The sequence below is a fragment of the Alosa sapidissima genome, chromosome 19 (genome assembly GCF_018492685.1).
Source record: "Alosa sapidissima isolate fAloSap1 chromosome 19, fAloSap1.pri, whole genome shotgun sequence".
Classification (NCBI taxonomy): Eukaryota; Metazoa; Chordata; class Actinopteri; order Clupeiformes; family Clupeidae; genus Alosa; species Alosa sapidissima.
In genome coordinates, this window is record NC_055975.1 from 18,335,225 (window position 1) to 18,355,192 (window position 19,968).

At 42.7% G+C, this 19,968-nt stretch overlaps 1 protein-coding gene and 1 long non-coding RNA gene across 5 annotated transcripts; both read left to right on the forward strand.

Moving 5' to 3' along the window:
- Positions 1-198: 198 nt before the first annotated feature.
- On the forward strand, positions 199-13,945 carry LOC121693047. Of its 4 annotated transcripts, none has more exons than XR_006025399.1 (2): positions 199-217; positions 13,709-13,945. It is a non-coding gene; the product is annotated as an uncharacterized LOC121693047 (long non-coding RNA). The 4 variants fall into 4 exon arrangements; XR_006025402.1 differs by lacking the exon at positions 199-217 and adding an exon at positions 9,096-9,119; XR_006025400.1 differs by lacking the exon at positions 199-217 and adding an exon at positions 9,100-9,123.
- mycla (MYCL proto-oncogene, bHLH transcription factor a) lies at positions 10,364-13,945 on the forward strand. The gene is made up of 3 exons (XM_042072197.1): positions 10,364-10,714; positions 11,375-12,003; positions 12,669-13,945. The coding sequence occupies exons 2-3, from the start codon at positions 11,424-11,426 to the stop codon at positions 13,331-13,333; spliced, it is 1,245 nt and encodes a 414-aa protein (XP_041928131.1). The 5' UTR covers positions 10,364-10,714; positions 11,375-11,423; the 3' UTR covers positions 13,334-13,945.
- Positions 13,946-19,968: the final 6,023 nt, after the last annotated feature.

A 19,968-nucleotide genomic window follows, 5' to 3' on the forward strand; every position in this document is an offset into this window, starting at 1 on the left:
CAGCTCAAATAGAGGGGCACCTATAGAGGGGCACCTATATAGGTGCGGAACGTGGGCCTAACTGCACATTCGCTGAATTTACATAGGTTCTTGAATTTACATAGGCATACATGTTTACAATTTCACAAGCGGTGTGTGTGTGTGTGTGTGTGTGTGTGTGTGTGTGTGTGTGTGAGAGAGAGAGAGATAGAGAGAGAGCATGTGTGTGTGTGTGTGTGTATGTGTGTGTGGGTGTGGGTGTTTGTGTATGTGATAAGAAAGAGAGAGACAGAGAGAAAGAGAGAGAGAGAGAGAGAGAGAGTGTGTGTGTGTGTGTGTGTGTGAACGCTGGGATTTGGGGGGGCATCAGCTGATGATGTAAGGCTAGTTTCACATATCCAGCCCCTGCATGAAGGACATCTTGCCTTTCATTTTGGCCCCCACACTAACAGGTTGGAACATTCACATAACCTGTATGCTCAGAGTCTCCCAGAGGTCCTGCAGAAACAGCACTGCATTGAGAGCTCACTGCAGTGCCACTGTCCAGGCTTCTGTCTTCTGTCTGAAAGACCGGCTTGTGTGAGCGGCATCTGGCGTGCTGCCACATAACTCATGACAGAGCCTGTATGTACAGTATTTTATGAAAGAGGCATGTTAATGCATACACTGCTGGTCAAAAGTTTGGGGTTACTTAGAAATTTACTTTCCACTCCATTATAGACAGAATACCTGAAATCAGTTGCATTGTTTTTTTAATCAGGGCAGCCTTTTTCAGATGCTTGCATTGCAAAAGGGTTGACCGGTAGTATATAGCAGATGTGATCCACAGTGATACCAGTTCAATTCAATTCAAGTTTGCAAGCAAAAAAGCATAACATTTTTTACAGTAACAATTAGAACATTGACAACATTAACACACACACACACACACACACGCACACACGCACACACACACACACACACACACGCACACACACACACACACACACACACACAGACAGTCTACAAAACATACTGTAAGTACAGACATTAGGTTGGACATTGTGGCAAGGTGTCCGACTCACTGTCCCTCATGTCATGGCAAGCTGCAACGTATTTCGCAGCTAGCGTACCAGTCAGTCCTTCTCCTAGCAGGTGGGCCAAGAGTCTTTAAGGGAGCTAAATTTGGAATTTTGTTGGAGAATTGGAAAAAATACCCCTTTCTGTTCAAACTTTGGAGAAAGTGCATCTCTGTCTCAACCTCACCAGTGGAAGCCATGCTTTTTTCATAATCTCCTTTTATTGACAAGTAGCATTCTAATTTGGATTGTGATTTTGTTTGATTATCCCAGTGTTCCAGATATTTTTTCTTACTTTGATTCATAATTTGTTTTACTTTGATCTGATTTTGAAAAGCAGTGCTGGTCTGAGATAGATGGGTTAGTGTATTAGTTAACTTCAGAACCAACTGACAGTTTCAGGGCTGACCTCTTGGGTTTTGACTGCTTGAACTTTATGGTATTTTCTGCACTGGATTTCAGATGTATGGTAATGATCTTTTTTTTTCAAAGCCAATGGGAATCTGCCTAATTCTGCCCTGCATGCATATGTGGGTGTTTTCCTTTTGACCTTTATATTTCTAATAAATTCTGCATGCAGAGATTCTATTGGGTGTTTATCCCATCTAGTGTAGTCGAGCTTACTTGAGTTTATGGCTAAATTCCCAACCTGGCTCATTCAATCTGGCCCCCTAATCATCCCCCACTGTAATTGGCTCATTCACTCCCTCACTCTTCCCCTCAAGCTGGTGTGTGGTGAGTGTTCTGGTGCATAATGGCTGCTGTGCAGCAGGTGGGTGCTACACATTGATGGTGTGTGTTGTGTGTTATGTTTACATGTGACAGGCTTCTACTGCCATCTTCTGGGTAATGGCGGTATTGCATACTTAAAGTACAACACGTAAAGTATCCATCCGATCAGTGTTCACTGTGTAGAGTTCACAACTAAATCCACTTAATTAAGGAAGGAATACTACAAGGGTTTGGCAATGAAACTGAAACACTGTGTGGAGGTTGTACTAGCATAGCACAGCGGTACATGAAATATTACAATCCACACAACAAAATGGGAGACATATCAGAGTTCAAAAGAGGACACATTCTTGGTGTGCATCTCACTGGTGCATCTGTGACCAGGACATCAGCTGTGTATTGAGAACCACGGTATCCAGTGTAAAGTTGGCATACCACCATAGAAGGATGAACCACATTCATAACTGTCAATGCAAGAGGAAGCTGTCTGAAAGGGATGTCCGGATACTTATCCGGATTGTTTCCAAAAAACATATAACCGCAGCTGCACAACCCACTACAGAGTTAAAAGCACACCTCAACTCTCCTGTTTCAACCAACATTGTTCAGAGAGCTCCATACAGTCATGGTCAGGCTACAATAGCCAAATCTTTGCCACCTGTGGAAAGATCGGTTTCAATGGTGTCAGCAGTGCAAATCTTGGGCTGTGGACAATTACTGAACATTACATTTCACTACATTTGTCTGACATATTTATAACTAGTGACTTACAACATGGTAGACAGTTTAAAACTTTTTAAAACAATTCTCCCAACAATAAGAACTGTACAAAATTGAAACAGGTATTGTTCTGTGATGTGATTTTGGAGAAGTGAGTCTGGAAAGTTTTGCTGCATTACACAGTGACCTAGCCACTGTTATTTAATTGTCCAAAAGCTCTCTGGCCCCTGTTTAGGACTTGTCATTCTCAAGAAAAAAATATGCTGTATTGGCTGCAAGAAGCCCTGCACCTTATAATAAGTTGTGGTCTAAAACCTGGTGTTTCACTCTACAGACCCTGGAATTCATTTTCAAAGGCACATATTTTGAAGCTTACAGTATCAATTTAAAATGTTGATAGCATACCAAAGCCCCATTTATTGGTAAGAAAGTTCACATAAAAGCATATTCAGATTCATACATCTTTCTAACAATTTTCCATTGTGTCATTTGTAAACTACCTTTAGCTTGATTACAGCTTCTTTTGGCCATGGCCTTTTCTTGACTTGCCATTGTTTTCACAGTACAGCATCACAACACTTATTTCCATCCTGCTGCATTCATTTTTCATAGTGATATGGATGACATGAAAGTTGATCCACCGCATAAAGTCTTTTCAAGACTTTCAGTTTCTCAGAGTTTCAAGGTGGCCAATTTATAAGATGAAACCATCCCTCATGTCTCTTAAACCGCATACCTATAATTTGAGTCAATTGAATTCTGACATTATCCTCCTGTGCCGTCAGGGAAGAAAAAATCCATTGATGGGATTATGGTCATTAAGTACATTCAGCTAGTCATCTGATTTCATTTGATAGCCACGTAATGTTGATGATGACCCTAGACCTGACCAACTGAGGCAACCCCTGAGCATGAAGTTGTCTCCAGAAGGCTGTACATATACATAATATAACTAGATGTACCGCAGAGCGGTACAAAATATGACCGCCGCCCAGTCCAGCCCATTTTTTCCACAAAAATAAATCACGCTGAAAGGCCTATATGATTCTAACTGTCTCACTAAATTGCATTATCCACACTCAATTCTCACTGGTATCTGCTAGACAACAAGTACCAAAACATGATTAGTTTATAGATTTCACATGTAAAATTCATTTTATACAACCCCACCCCCATCTTGCCTGTTCATAATTCTGAGAAATTCTTGAATTGTGTGCATGTGTGCGTGTACAAGTTTATGTTTATGTGTGTGGGTGTGTGTGTGTATGTGCGTGCTTGTGTGTTTGCCTGCGTATGTGTGTTTGTGCATGTGCATGCATGCGTACATATGTCTACTATGTGAGTATGTGTCATACGTATGATTACTGTAAATGTATGTGTGTGCGTGTGTATCTGTTTATGCACATGTGTGCACATGGAATGGGTTAACATGACCCCTGGAGGCAAACATGCGGAAAAAATGGGTCGTCCTAGGCCCTACGGTTCTCAAGATTTTCACAGAAAACTGTGTCTGCCCTACCCTCCTTTCGGGAGGTCCAGTACAGCGGGGGGGCTACAGATCAAAACGAAAAGCAATGGTTATCCATGTGGGGTTACATGCCCACCAAGTTTCGTGTACCCTGGTCTTTCAGTGTCCCGGGAATCCTTGTTGGTGTGCGGTCACTAAATGTACACATAAATTATTTTATTGTAAGGCCCCCCATGAACGAAAGCATGCATTCGGAGGGTGTCATAATGATCCTGCACTTTCAATTTCGTGCAGTTTTGACCATATCAGCCAGAGATATTGTGGTGAAAACCCCTAATTTTTTGCTTTTTAATTTTTAACTAGGTGGTGCTATACAGGAAATAAGTGGTAATGGGATGGGTTGACATGCCCCCTTAAGACCAACATACAAAAAAAAGGTGGACCTCCTAGGCCCTACGGTTCTCGAGATATTCACAGAAAACTGTCTCCGGCCACCTACAGGCCAGTTGGTGTATAGTAACATAAATTAATTTATTGTGTGGCCCCCAATGAACGGAATTCGACGAAACTTGGTGTGCATTCAGAGGGTGTCATAATGATCCTAGACTTCCAATTTTGTGCAGTTTTGACTATGTTAGGTCACAGATACCTGCGATTACAACACCTCATTTTTACTTTTTTGTGTTTAAATAGGTGGCACTATACATGAAATGAGTGGTTATGGAATGGGTTGACATGGCCCCTTGAGATCAACATACAAAAAAAAATGGTCCTCCTAAACCTTACGGTTCTCGAGATATTCACAGAAAACTGTGTCTGCCCTACCCTCCTTTCGGGGGGTGCAGTCCAGCGGGGGGGCTACAGATCAAAACGAAAAACGATGGTTCCATGCTATCCATATGGGGTTACATGCCCACCAAGTTTCGTCTACCCTGGTCTTTCAGTGTCCCGGGAATCCTTGACGGAAATTTGGACATGCGCGGCGGTCATAATAATACAACATATAATGGGTGCATCACTTTGTTTCCTATCCTGACATGCTCATCTTTCTGGAATAGGGTAAACCAGGAGTCATCAGACCAGATATCCTTTCTCCACTGCTCCAGAGTCCACCTACATGCTGCCTTCTTTTCAACTAGCTTTACAGGTGGTTTACTTATCACTACACAGCACCAGTCCTATGTGTTTTATATATTTTAATTATTCTATTTTATGCACTTTACTTTTTAAAACTACTTTTTCAAAAGTATTTTTTACTAATTTATTTATATGTTCAAACTAATTGTCTATGTATTGTCTACATCAGTGTTTCTCAACAGCTGGGCTGGGGCCCATTAGTAGGCCATGCAGCGCCACCCAGTGGGCACGAAAATGTTTTCAAATTGAAGCAAACTTCTAATGGAAATGAGATGTTATAGAGTAACCATGTTAAACTTAGAAGTAACAACTATCAAAGTAGGCTATATTATTTGTTCCAACTTTAAACTACATCCTCAAATTGAGGCACTCAGTGATAGGCTTAATATTTTACCAAAAACTACTAAGGTTCTGCAAAAATACAATCCGGATTACATAAAATATGGTTTTGTTAATGGAGGTGATGATGTTGAGCCCAAAGCCCAATGTGTGAGTATGGCTTATCGATGTTAAATGAGGTGCCAAAGCCTTCAAAACTGAAACGGCATCTGGAGATGATACCCAACTCTGGCAGGTAAGCCGATTGACTGCTTCAAAAGGAAAGGAAAACAGACTTCAGCTTCAGAAAAAATCTAGTCCAAATTGGGGACATTTTTTATTGGGCCCTGGCCTGTTACACGTATGAATAGGTGGACCTTAAAGCAGAAACGTTTGAAAACCCCTCTACATACTATTTTATGCTTTTATTTTACTATTTACTATTCTTTGTTTTTATTTATGTAAAGCACATAAAATGACCTCTGTACATGAAATATTTATATGAATAAACTTGTACGCCTTGCTTTATTTATGAGTTCTTATTGAATTGTGTTGAAACCAAATTGAAACGCATTCACCTTGCATAGTATTCACTGTAAAAGACGCTGGAGGCAGTGTTATGATCTGTGGTTGTTTCACTTTTTTCTTGATGGCATGGCCAGATTTAAAGAAGAATGAAACCAATCGCCTCAAACTGTGAAAGAGTGGTTCAGGGAGAATGCGGTATAATTTTCACAGATGAATTAACCACAACAGAGTCCTGACTTAAGCCCCATTGTATATGGGGTGTACTGATGAATGTGGTCAAGAAGATTGAGTCTCCTGCGATTAATAAAAGGTCCTGACAAAATAGTAGTGCAACTCAAAACAACACAAAAGCAAATGTTGTGAGGAAACAAGACATGGTTAATGTATGAATGTGTCATAATTATAGTCAAGAGTGATCCAATAAAATAGTAGATAATAATATATAATAGAGTTAGTCAGTTTTTTTGGCCAGGGGTTTTCACTTGTGAGGTATTAATGAGGATCAGCAGGGTTGTGAAAGATTGGAAACTGGCTCCACCTCCTGGTCAGAGTTTGAACTGTGCAATCAGCTGCTCCACTAAGGGCATTTATAAAGACTTTGTGTGAGAGCCAACAAAGACACCACAGTTCTCGCCCTTGGTACCCCTCTCCCCAAAACCACAAACATGTATCTTAAACACAGGACATTTTGTATGGGACAGCGTATACATTAAGATGAGACTTAAGTAAATCTGAGGTCTCCACAAAAGAGTGAGACTGAAAGAGAACGCTTTGTTAGGCACCTTCCAACACAAAACAAAGCCAAGCAAACAGACAAAGCCTCAACGAAGAGAAAACCTCCACCTCTAGTTCAAACATATTTAATTAAGATTAAGCCCAAACCTGTTTTTTGTTTTTGTTTTTACAACTACATAAATCTTAGTATGTCTGTTGGTTTGCCAGAAGAGTATTGTGTAACAGATTTCCTGTTAGGGTGGTTCCACATCCTTTGTTTGATTACTCAGTGTAACATCAGGACACTTGTGACTACAGTACTTGGCACAACTGGCAAACCTTAAGTAAGATTAGCCATAGACTTAATTGTTTACACTCATGGATATGTTTTGAATAAATGCAAATGTCAACGATCAGTCTGAAAAGGACTCTGAAATGAATAGATCAGTGTGAAGCTCCAGTGCATCTCTATGGAGGGGGAGGGGGATGATTTGGCTTTGTTTTGTTGAGATTGGTCTTTGTTTTGTTGAGACGGGCAATCACCATGTGGAGGAATGCCCCTTAGGACCTATCTGTTGTCTTTACTATGGAGGATTCTCTTTCCTCAGGATCTGTCTTTCTCTGCCCTCGTGGTCTCTCCCCTTCGATGTGCTGGTAGTTTGGTCATTTTAACATGACATCTAGAGTGGGTGGTAGTGGTGTCACAGGGGTGAGAGGTTGAGGTGAAAGGACATGGTGTTGGAGGTTATGGGAGAAATTTCAGTCTGATTCTCACACACAAAATGAATGACCATAGAAAGGATTTTCTCCCTCATTAGGTACAAACCCTGTCCTTGTCATAAAATATTTAAACAGTCATATGAGTGTTCATTACTCTCCATGTGCCTAGCTTGCCAATCTAAGCAGTGAGCTAAGTTTGTGCCTTTGGTTATTTTTTTTATGATATATAGCATAATTTCTTTACTCTCTGGTATTTGACATATTCCATTTGTGATTTTCCTATGAAGTCTCTGCAAAGGCAATCATGTGAGGTAATATTGACATGATAAAGTGATGATATGGTCCATATGTATTCCGATGAGCTCTCTTTGCAAAACACATCATCAACGCAACAGTTTATAGCTCTGTGTGAATTTTATCACACTGGTTGAAGGCGACAAGATTCACACCAGCTTTCCCCATCAGGAGCTCATCTATTGACATCTTTTGGAGATGAGTAAAAACCTGTGAGTAACTGTGAAAAACCATGAGAGTGGCCTCATCGGGCTCTCCTCCACAGCTGATTCTCCACTCACCACTTCTCCCAGCGCCTCCCTTTGTTCATATGCACAGGGCTCACCAGAAGTGGGTAGGCGTGGGGGAAGGTGCGGGACTGAAGGAGTAGGATGTAGCATCAGCTGTAGCTGGTTTGGGGGGATGGGATGGGAGGGGAGGTCTTGGATGAGTCCTTTGAGGGCATTGTTGATTTGGAGCTTTGTTGTGAAGAACAATTCAGTATGCGTGTTTCTCTTTTGCAGGGTAAAGAAGTGGTGGCACAAACAGAGAGGGAGAGAGAGAGAGAGAGAGAGAGAGAGAGAGAAAGAGAGAGAGAGAGAGAGAAAGAGAGAGACTTATGGAGATTGAGAATAGAGGAAGAGTGGAGAGTATGAGAGTTTAAGCAGCTGCTGAGTTTTCTACATTCTAAAGTTGTGAAGTACATCAGATTGTCTTGATCATTTACACAGTAGCTTTCACTGTGGATAATGGGCATAAACCCCTAGTTTGCAAAAACAATGAATAATACTGTAAAATGTTTTTTTTTCTATCATACCATGAGTGGTCCCTTCTTTCAGTGCAACACTATATGTCTCAATATGTGTTGCATTATTTAGTCAAAAGGTTAAACTAATTGAGGGAGAAATACATTGTCATGCACAAGTTTAATTAGCATTTTTTGTTTGGTATAAGGATCATAATCTGCCAGTTTAAGATATGAAAACAGTAGCCCCAAATACATTTGTTGTGCACACTTTGTTCAGGTATGAGAATCTGAGCCAATCTGAGTCACACTAAAAAGTAATGTTGGCTATCATTGGAATTAATACTTAAACAGTGAGAAAAATGACCTGAGGGAAAAAAAAACAGTGTCTTAATTTATCCTCAACCAAACTGTGTTCTTAATTTATCCTCAACCATTGTAGCGTCAAGTGATGGATCTATATGGGGTGAATCTGATGAGTAAAATAACTGACCCATGTGTTAAGCAAAATCTGTTAGTCTATAGTCAGTGGCTAGGTAATGGTGACCCCTGCGCTGGTCTATTGCCTGACCTTTGTCTGGTCAACTCTGTTGTGGCTGGGGTAACAGCTTGAAGCAGAGTGTGCAAGGGGGTGTGCCAGGCATGAGGTCCGCACGAGACAACGGTTTGTCATCAATCGTTAGCTTGTGTGTTGTATATGGGCGTGTGTACATGTGTGTGTGTGTGTGTGTGTGTGTGTACATACCAGTATGAGGGCTTATGTTGGGGGATGGGAAGACATGGCATTCTATTCAATTTTCAAACAAACTAAACTCTTATAGAGAGAAGCTGAGAACTCAGTGACCTAGTGAGCCTGCATGTCTCAGAGTTGTGATATTTCACATTTCCTTCCAACTGAAGCAAAATCCTGTGAAATTTGCAAAGAGGTACAAAAATGCTTTCTTTTCAAAATAAGAGACATTTATGTCAAGACTTTCAGCCTACAGCTATATGATATTAGAGAACAGCTAAAAAGCAACCTGGAATTCACCATTAAAAAACATTCTCATTCTGTTCCACTGCTTGTCTTTCAGTTCAGTAGCTTGACATACCTGCCATTGCTCCTATCACCCCACTGTGAACAGGGCATACCGCCCAGGCATCCTCGTTCCATAGCTTTTACACTGGGCGCAGAGGTAGAGGGCCAGTGGTCCTTTCTCAAATGCAAAGAACCCTAATTAGCACCTAATTGACAAGTCACATCACATGCATGGAGCTTTTTAAGAGCACTTGGAGAACAGTTGGGGACTCATAAATGACCTCAGAAGACAATTCAATTATCTTGAATAAAATGATCGGAATGCTCAGTGCAATCAGGGTCATATTATAAGGGTGAAATAAGGGGGAAACTTGTTAAATGTGAAGAGATGTGTGAGAGTACCAAAAGCAATGGAATTATGAAAACCCTGTCAGTTTCATGCTCAAAACTCAACTCATTTATTTTAATGAACCTTCTGAATTCTGAAACAACTCTACACTGAATACTAGAAGGACATTCTGACGGTTGATGTACAATATTCTCAACAGGGGGCCAGACAGAATTTACTGAGCACATAGGTTATGTGTCCAAGCAGCCCCTCCCCATACACACACGCACGTTGTACGCATGTGAGCTCGATCTTAGGAAATATGAATATGGGGTGAAATCTCAGGCATGCATTTAAATTATTTCCAGAGATCAACCCACAAAGAAAAGTTACTAAGACATGGTACCTTTCACTGTGGTTGGTTTGGTTACAATAAAACCAAAAAATACGTTGTGTGACCAAAATATCACAAGGGTCATTAACATTGCTATAAGGGCGTCGGTTTTCAGGCTACTCACTGCGGCTGTAAGATCATAGGCGCTGCTTCTTTAAAACATAGGCGCGGTTGGAGATTATTCTCCGCCCTCTTTATGCAAATAACTTGCTCTGTTCTCCACAAAGCCTAAGACGCACTGGCGGGAAAACGCGGCATGCAATATGCGTAAAAGTCAGAGCGTGGGTGAAAACGGAGCTGTGAAAATATCGGGGTGGATTTGATAATTACCACAAGGCTTTTGGAAACCTGCAGCGTGTTGTGGAATTTATTTGAGACGTTGGTCAACGTCAACTGATTTCTCGCAGACTGCTCAAGGACTTTTATAATAGCCCACAATCGACGAAGTATTACAAAGGGCGACTTCACGGGATACGTTGCAGCTATTGTATATTTACGCACAGCTGACTATTTCTTTGCGGATGTGCTTTTACCATCGATAAGATATTTTGTGTTCCGGTGCATTGCAGCCCTAATGACCCGGTAAGATTGCCAGTCTTTTTCAATATTGTGCGAAGCAACATATCCCGTACAAAGATTTCATTAAGTTGCTGAACATTGGGTTCTATTGTTTTACGTTTTTAACAATTGAGTGGTTGTCTAGAGCTGCCACCCAGGACTTTCCAAATCCTCAGAGCATTTTGAAATGATCGTGTGTGTGGTCTGGAGACAGATACAGTTTAGCAACAAACGTTATGTTATCTCTATGCTACAGTGTTTAGGTAACCTTGCAGCATATGGTATGGGAGCGGCCGTAATTTATTGTGTTGCTCTTATGTCGCACTACCGGTAGTTAGAACGCAGTCTATGTAGGCTAATCGCAACGCCTACTTTTGCCGGTCAGTGGGACACCGTGTAACCTACAAAGTTGCGTCAAAAGGCAAACTAAGTAACCAGATTATTTTTTAACTTTACCCCTCAACAATGCTACATTTGTATTGAGAACAGGTTATTCCTGGCAAGAATGTGGAATCTCTGCATTTTCATAACTAGCCTTTCTGTTTCTAACACATTAGGACGCATTAGTTTATTTAATTAAAGCCATGCTCCAGCAAGGCCTTTCTTATAGCCTACAAAGTGGAATGTGAACGACTAGCTTCAATGTTATCTTGATGATCTCTAAATACAACTCTATCTCTTTAGACGGTGAGAAGTTGCAGATAAGAACTGAAGTTGCTCTTCCACTCATGAGATGCCCGGAGCCAACGCTATAGCGCCGTTTCGTGATCATTGGGAAATGGAGTTTGACCGCTATCAACATTATTTTTACGACCGCCTTGACACTGAAGAGGATTTCTTTAAATCTACAGCGCCGAGCGAGGATATATGGAAAAAATTCGAACTCTTGCCCACCCCTCCCATGTCTCCTACACGGACACTCGATGCCGCTGCTGTGCTGCCGTCACCCGATAAACTGGGATGGGCTTCCAAGCTTTTGGCACAAGATGAAGACTTTGAGGAGTGCTACAAAATTGACTCTAAAGACATTTTTGGAAACCTTAGTTCTATAATCATCCAGGACTGCATGTGGAGTGGTTTTTCAGCAAGTCATCGGTTGGAGAAAGTCGTGGGTGAGCGCCCACTGATCAGACCTCTGCCCAGCATGCAAACCAGTGCCCTCACCGCAAAGGCCACTAACAGTGTGGCTGACACGACCGTCATCTGTGCTCCTGCAAGAGACTGCGTGAACCCGACTGCCGTCCTCAACATCCCCTGCAATAACCTTAAGAGGATGGCATCCTCGGGGTCAGAGTCTCGTGCTGACACGTCCGGTAAGAAATCGGTCCTGCAGTAAAAGTAGATTACCAGACTTTGGGGAAAGCTTAAATGCCTTAACAGGCGATGTGCAACTACGTTTCAGTTGATTTTCACTATAGGAAGTAACGCCTAAACCTGAGCCTAAAAATAACTGCACCAGTTTCAGACCGAATGCACTTTCATCCCGCCATGTGTCTCATCTCATTTGCACATATTGACTGATTGGCAAGAGATTTGGCCTAGTCGCAAACTCCACACCCAGTTAAGATATTATACAGAGCCACGCCCTGTGATGGGTTGGACGCATGGTAGTCTACAACTGCATAAGACCCACCCTTTGCAGACCTAAAGAAATTGGAATCCACTTTAGTTGCACCTCACACTTTATGTCCAAATGAAAGCTATTTGAACAGTTGGATCAGCGATGGACACTCCAAGTACTTTTTAACGGTGTTACTTTTTAAAATTGCTCTGCTGTCCAGAAATGTGAATGTTATTGAGCAAGGACCTGATTGCTTAAATATTATGGGCTAGATGCAGAATGCATGTCAGATCTGATTAAATAAACCTACTTTTGCAGTTGTTGTGATTGTTAGAATTGAAACATTACTAATCGTCAATCAAAATCTTGTGTATGGTTTCGGTGCAGTGTTTTGAGTTTGTGTTCTCTTAATCTCAGATGATGACGATGAAGACGATGATGAGATTGATGTGGTAACTGTGGAGAGCCGACCAAACAGAACCCTTGTCCCTGTGACCATCACGGTGACCGGGGATCCTCATGGCCCCGGCACCAAACGCTTCCACGTGTCCGTGCACAGGCAGCAACACAATTATGCGGCGCCATCACCGGACAGTGACCACGAGGATGCAGAACACGGTGATGGTGATTGCGACCATGACAACCATGACGACGACGACGATGACGATGATGATGACTACGACGACATTGACCTTGGCCTCCCATCCAGGAAGCGGCCCCACCTGGAACAGGATCACCTGTCCTCCTCTTCCTCCTCGTCGTCGCCCAACAGCCCGCACAGCTCCGACTCCGAAGATGTCACCATGGGCGAGCGGCGGCGCAACCACAACTTCATGGAGCGCAAGCGGCGCAAGGACCTGCGCTCACGCTTCCTGGCCCTCCGCGACCAGATCCCCAGCTTGGCCGACTCCACCAAGACCCCCAAGGTGGTGATCCTCACGCGGGCCGTGGACTACCTGCTGCAGCTGCACACCCGCGAGCACGCCCAGGCCCAGGAGAGGAGGCGATTGCGGGCCCGGCAACAGCAGCTCCTGCGCCGCCTCAGTAGCCTGAAGAAAGGCAAACCCACAACAAACACTTAGAGCAGCAGGGATGCTGGATGCTAAATGCTAACAGTCCCTACTTGAGTAACATGCCAGAGCAGCCCTCCCCAAACTACAGTGCAAGAGCCTTTGGTTGCTGAGTAATATCACAAGGACACCACACATGAACATGGGCTGAAGTGAAACCAACAGGGCTATTGGGGAGGCACTAAACAGACATTGCTTTTCGACATGTGCCACGCTGGGGGAGAAAAGGTTGTGTTTTTGTTATGGGAGCTGTACATTAATTGGACATTCTCTGGCCATGGACTTCTATGTGGGAAGATGTCCTTTTGCGGTGAACCATAGATTTAGGCCTTGTCTATGGGGTCGATTCTTGACTCCATTGGCAAGTTGGAGTTTTCAGTTGGACAGGTGTGTGTGTGTGTGTGTGCGTGTGTTTGTATAGAGAAGAGCTTGTACAAAATCACTCTGAAACTTGCACATTTTGTTATGAATTTCATCTGTACAAATGCCACTGTAAATACAGATTCTATCTGAGGACTACCTCTTGACCTGTATAGAAACTACACGACTACTTAAGATGAAATATATTTTGATAAAAAAAGAACACCAATCAGAATGGGTGTTAAATAAAATCCACTACCATTACTTTACTTTTGTATGTGTGGTTTTGTGTGTCCATTATGTGAATAATCATCCCAGCAAAGTTTTTGGTCTCAGTACTAATGGAATAGACCCCTTTTGTCTGATCAGACACTCATCCATCAGACGCCAATGTAAAGGACATAAGGGAAGTGGGGAAAGCTGGCCACTTGACTGCAAGAGTATTGGAGCCAACGGTCCTACATTGTGCTGCAGAGAGAGCTTGCCTTTGGCTCAAGGTGCTGCCAGCATTAAGTTACAGTTGCAGCATACGGAGAGTGGATCACTGTGGTAGTATCAAGCAGGCGAGTAAGCCTTTGCAAGCACCTGTCCCACACGGCCACACCTACAACAGCCCTCTTTATTTTCACACATGCAAACGCAGGTGTGTGTTAGAAAAGGCGCGCTGGATTCGTGAGGGTGTGGCTCTGGCAACTTTTTGTGGATGTTGGAAACCGCCGGTAATGTAGTGTGAGACCTGATCTACTGGTTTATCACTTAACCAACTGTCATGATTTGCCCTCATGCATACAGGAAAGAGATTCTGCTGGAAAGTGCCAAGGTCCTGTGAATCTTGTCAAACCTTAATCAGCATTATTTGGGTGCATCAGATATGTTTACAAGAATGTTTTGCTCCACACAACGTTTTACACTGAAAACAATTTTCTGTGGGGTGGTAATCGGGATGGTTTAAACTGTAAATACTGGATTAAAAACTGGATAATCTGTAGCACTCTAGATAGTGATTTACCAGAAAGGGTTCTGAACCTTGAAAATATGTTGTATCTATGGGAATATTTAAATGAGAGGAGAGTGAGAGGGTGCCTTCAATTCATAGACCTAAGAATATGCAGAACACCTTTCACCTTCTTTACCAGGAAGCCATCCACACCATTGTCTGAATCAAGTCAATACTCTTAACAGAGACTTTGATTCGTCTCCCTTTATTATCAGACAACATCAAGATTTAGGAGCCACATCCTGCAAAGGACACAATAATGAAAAAAGCAACTCTTTCTTTTTTGCTGCTGTTGGACATCTACGTTCTCTTTCAATCCCATGTCACTGGTTAAGTCAAACTCCCGTGTCTGGTTGTGCAGCGTGAAGCCATTCAGTCCAGGCTGTTAAACTCCTCTGTCCTCACCAACCAGCTTTTCTACTTCCCCTGCCAGACTCCAGCATCGATCACGGCCCACATGCATATTCAGGCTGCAGGCTGCCGGAGCCTGACACTCCATTCCAACCGCCTGCTTTCTCTGCGTTTGTCCTGTTGAGCTCCTATACAAAACCCGCCTAATGCCATGCATTGAATAGCTGCTGCATTCCTGTCTGCTGGTGGAGCTGGGGACCAGAGTGGGCTTTTGAGAAGCCAACACAAGCGGCTCTTTCTCCCCGGCTGCTTCCGGGTGTTGTGATTGCGACACACGTGTCTGCTGTGACAATATACGTGTGAACTGTGCAACTTCCAATCAACCAACTCCCTGAAAAGATTTCACAACTGATCTCTGTATTCATAACATGGAACATGGGGTCTTATTTGATAGTGTATTACTTACAGATGTATATTACAATATCTGTGTGTGTGTGTGTGTGTGTGTGTGTGTGTGTGTGTGTGTGTGTGTGTGTGTGAGAGTGTGTGTGAGAGAGACAACTCCCAGTGCTCCACTTTTGGATTTAATGTTTACACTGTTCCTAGACTTTGCCCAGGTAATTTCTCTCTCAGTTTGTCCGTTGGCCCCAATTGTCTATTGTCATAGTACAAACGGAAGTAAAAACATGGGCTTTGGCCATCCTTTGATGATTTGAGGTTTTCATCCAGTACTAACTGCCAAAAAGATTTGGTGAAGTGGGAGAGCCGATGAGGAGCGGAGAGGGGAGGGGTGAGAACAAGGAGGAAATGAGAGGAGTAGAGGGATTGAATGACTGATGGGAAACATCAGCACTTCCGGAAGACCGCTAGCCGTTTTGTGTCATTGTGGTGCTGGGAGAAGTTGCGCTTTTGAACAGTTTCTCCTGCTGTTCCTGTGTGCCGTGAGAATAGACTTGTGCTGCTCACAAATGGTTAAAAAGTTATATAATCTGTCTTACAAGCTTCCTGTGTGGAGACCTTAGTGTAATGTGAGAATTGTTTGATAAACATACTTCAGTGTGTCTATTTTTACTCTCTCTCCCTCTCTAACTAACTATCTCTCTCTCTGCCACTCTCTCTCTTTATCTCTCCCGCGCTCAAAGTGCAGCCCTCTTAGCACCACTTCTGCCCACTGACCTAGATTCCATCTCCATTGTGGTACAGGAAGTCTGGCAGTCCACTGATCCTAATAAGGCCAATGGAATCCCTCCCCCTCTCTCTCTCTGTCCCTCTCTCCCAAACACACACCTTCCTCACACATCTACTGTCTCTCCCGCTCTTTCTATGTTTACTCCCGGTTCTCTGACTGTTGTTATTCAATCCCTGTGTTCGCAAATGCGGAAGTCTTTCAGAAAGAAGGCTTGCAAGCACATCAGGAATTGGGTGGCTTATCTGATTTCCGTTGCCATTTGATTTTACTATTGTTTTATTACTCTCCAACTGTCTGTCCTGCCCCAGCTGTCTTAAAAACAAGAAACAAAGCCTGTCAGTGCATCTTTCAGAGGAGAAGTTCGACACAGATCAGAGATTTTTGTGGGCACAGCACACACACACATTCGAATACACACAAACACACACACACTTTCTCTCCTCTCTCTCTTTCCCTCACACACACACACACACACTGTAAACACATTCTGTGCTCTGTAGGTCATTGTTTCCCGAGGCCCGTGTTATGTAAGAAGGATCACTGGGTTCATGTGCAGTCAAAGTGCTGTTACGTTGCGTTCTATCCACCTAGCTGCAGCTATGCATACTCAGGAAGGTCTGCCTGTGTATATGTGTGTCTCTGTGCTTTTGTTTATGTGTGTGTGTGTGTGTGTGAGGGAGGGAAAGAAAGAGAGGGATACAGAAAGATTTTATGACCATGTTTTTTGCTAAGTGAAGTGGAGATAGCGCTTTTCATATATTGAATAATTGATATTGGAGAGGAAAAGGCTTAAACACCCCCAGTTTGTTAAACAGAGGAGAGGCTCACAAAGCTGGATCTGCTGCAAAGACAACTCTAAGAAAGCTAGAACAGCAAAGGTGGAAGGAGGACGACATAACAGAAATAGTATCTCTCTTTCTCTCTCACACACACATAGAGACTTTACACACATTCAAGTCTAACTGACTAGTCAGTCAGCGTGTCAGAGGATGGGATTGGCTCCCAGCATCGCAACCTAATCAGAAGATAATCCTAATCCCATTAGTTGAAACGCCACCACCATCTGGGCCTGACCAGACCGGGCTACTGTCATGAAGTCACCAAGGATCCAGTGCCAGCTTTACATTGACTGCCCCTCTGCAGCATCAGAGTCAGAGAATGATGGGAGATTCAGTGATTTGACAGTTTAAACCTAGAAAGGGCTTGTTGTTGTGTCTCTAAGCCTTTTCCACAAATGTGCTCTGGGTTGCATAACTTCTGATCTTTGCTCCCATGTATTATTTTCCCTCCCTGTTGTTGTTACTCTGTTGGATTAGATTTTACATGTGTGTATGTTTCATGCACTGTCACAAAGTCTCAGTCTCTCTCTCTCTCTCACACTCACACACACACACCTCCTAAGGTAGTTTAAGGTGGTGTGTTTGAGTAATGGACTGAGTGAGGGAAAGCAAGAGAAATACAATATGCCATCTGTATGGGTGCTTTTAGCAGGCCTATGCATCTGTAAATGGTGTGCCAGCTTTCCTCTGCTCAAAACTGTGTGCCTGTTGAACATATGTGCTTGAAAATGCACTATATAGTTTATATTAAAGAAGTAGTGAGGAGTTAAGGTCTCCAAGCTAATTACATTACATTTGGCTGACACATTTTTAACCAAAGCGACTTACAACATGGTAGACAACAATTCTAGAACAATTTAAAACAATTTAAAGGTAGAGTACAATAAGAACAAGTGCATCAGTGAGTGCTGTTTTTATACAGTCAGGTGTCAGTTCTAGTCAGGTGATAAGTGCTAGAATTAGCAACTAGTGACTACCTAAAAGGCATGGAAAATCAAAAACCACCAACAGTGCAGTTGGAACTGATTAAAGCATCTTAAACTGGCAACACTTGGTATTGTTGAGGAGTGAAAGCTTGCCTTAGATTTTTAGCAGCGTTCCATTCTGTATAGGAGAACTACAGTATGTCCTGGAAGAATTACACGTATCTGTCTTACATATGATAATATACCATCAAAATTAATTTGAATATGATACCAAAACTAGTTATTCATAAAAACATAACGTGACACAATGTGGAATATCGTATGAAGGGCATAACCTCATTGAGAAAATAAAATGACCACATGTGCAGTTGTGTGAATTTCACCATTAAGCAGTAATTGACAACAGCCAAAATACTTGAGGAGTCTTCCTCTGTATCTGCTAACTGATGGCCTTTGAAACTCATGTGGAGGCACACTTCCTCTTAAAAATGCTTGAATGGAAAATGGTACTTTGTGGAGATCTTGTTACAGACTCTAGCCTTGTCTCAGGCAATAGAGCGTGTGGACTGAGATTGAGTTTCTGTTGAGTGCCTTTCTCCTTGCAGGCAAGCAGATGTTGCTTTGTGTGCTAGCTTGCCCCACTGTTAATGCTGCTGGTGGTCGCCTGGGAGATGGCTGCATCGTTTGAATTTGCCTCACCTGATTGGCTGAGGGGCCTCTCTGGCCAGACAGCATGGGTGTGACGCAGGGCTTTTCTCACAGATCCCTTTGTCCTCCTGCTCTTTGTCTGTAACGAGGCATCAATGAGAACCTAACCCTAACAGCCCCTCACCCATGACCCCCCTGCTGCACCTTAACCTCCATGCATCATGGGGAGTGAGGGATAGAGGGCGGGAGACAGAGAGATAAAGAGAGAGAGAGAGAGAGAGAGAGAGAGAGAGAGAGAGAGCAGTTGTTTTACAGTTAGAAAGACCAGTGCACATACAATGCAGTTGGAAGGTGTCTGTTGCAATCTACTCAACTGGACATTTTAACACTTTGGACATGATTTTAGAAAGGGTTTAGCCAAATAGTTTTTTTTTATCATCCATCAAAATATGTCTCTGTGTCAACCGTTTCTTTTACACATAGAGAAAAATCAAGGGAGTATGTGTGTAATTTTACAACTGAGAGGCATAAATACCATGTTCAGGGTGTGAAGGCATTACATTTCATTTCAAGGGTAAAGCCCCCAGCTGTCTCTAGGTCACTGTAAGTGTGTATTGGAACGAACATTGTTGTGGACTCACACGCCTATATATAGCTACAATAACAGCATCACATAAGCATTTTCAATGTATGTCAAAAGTTGGTCTGGCACAAATGTATACTTTTATATGTATTTGAATATGACCACGTTATTACGTATTGACATATTACATTGACATGAAAAATTCAAGTAAATGGCTTTAAACAGCCATTTTGTTTATGAGTGGATTTTATGTGAAAAGGTAATGGGAGACAAGTAAAAACATGATATGTACATGCTTCCAGAATGTGTGCGTGTTCATGTAGGTCAGTAGGATCAGTATAAGGGAGTGAGTGTGCAGATAGGCTGTCTGCTGACTACTGCCTGTTATATAACAGCTCACTTTGTGCCTCTCTCTGAGCTTCACAGAGAAAACAGTCATTTCCTGCTTGCTGCATTTGGTGTTTCTCTCTCTCTCTCTGTATGTGTGTGTGTGCACTTTCATGTGTGTAGATCTGAGAGATGGCTTCCTCTGTTGGGTCTGTTGATTAGTGAGGCTGTGCGAGGTGTTCTCTTTTAAAACTACTTGTGGTTACGCCAGTCATGCTGTGGAAGTTACCTTGAGTTCCCATAGTGGTGGAAATGTGTATGACATCTGACGTGTTGAGACCTCACAGCTCCTTTTGGTAATCACCTACAGGGCTAATTTCAGACAACTCACTCACTGTGCTTATGTAAGACAGATGACCATCTTTGA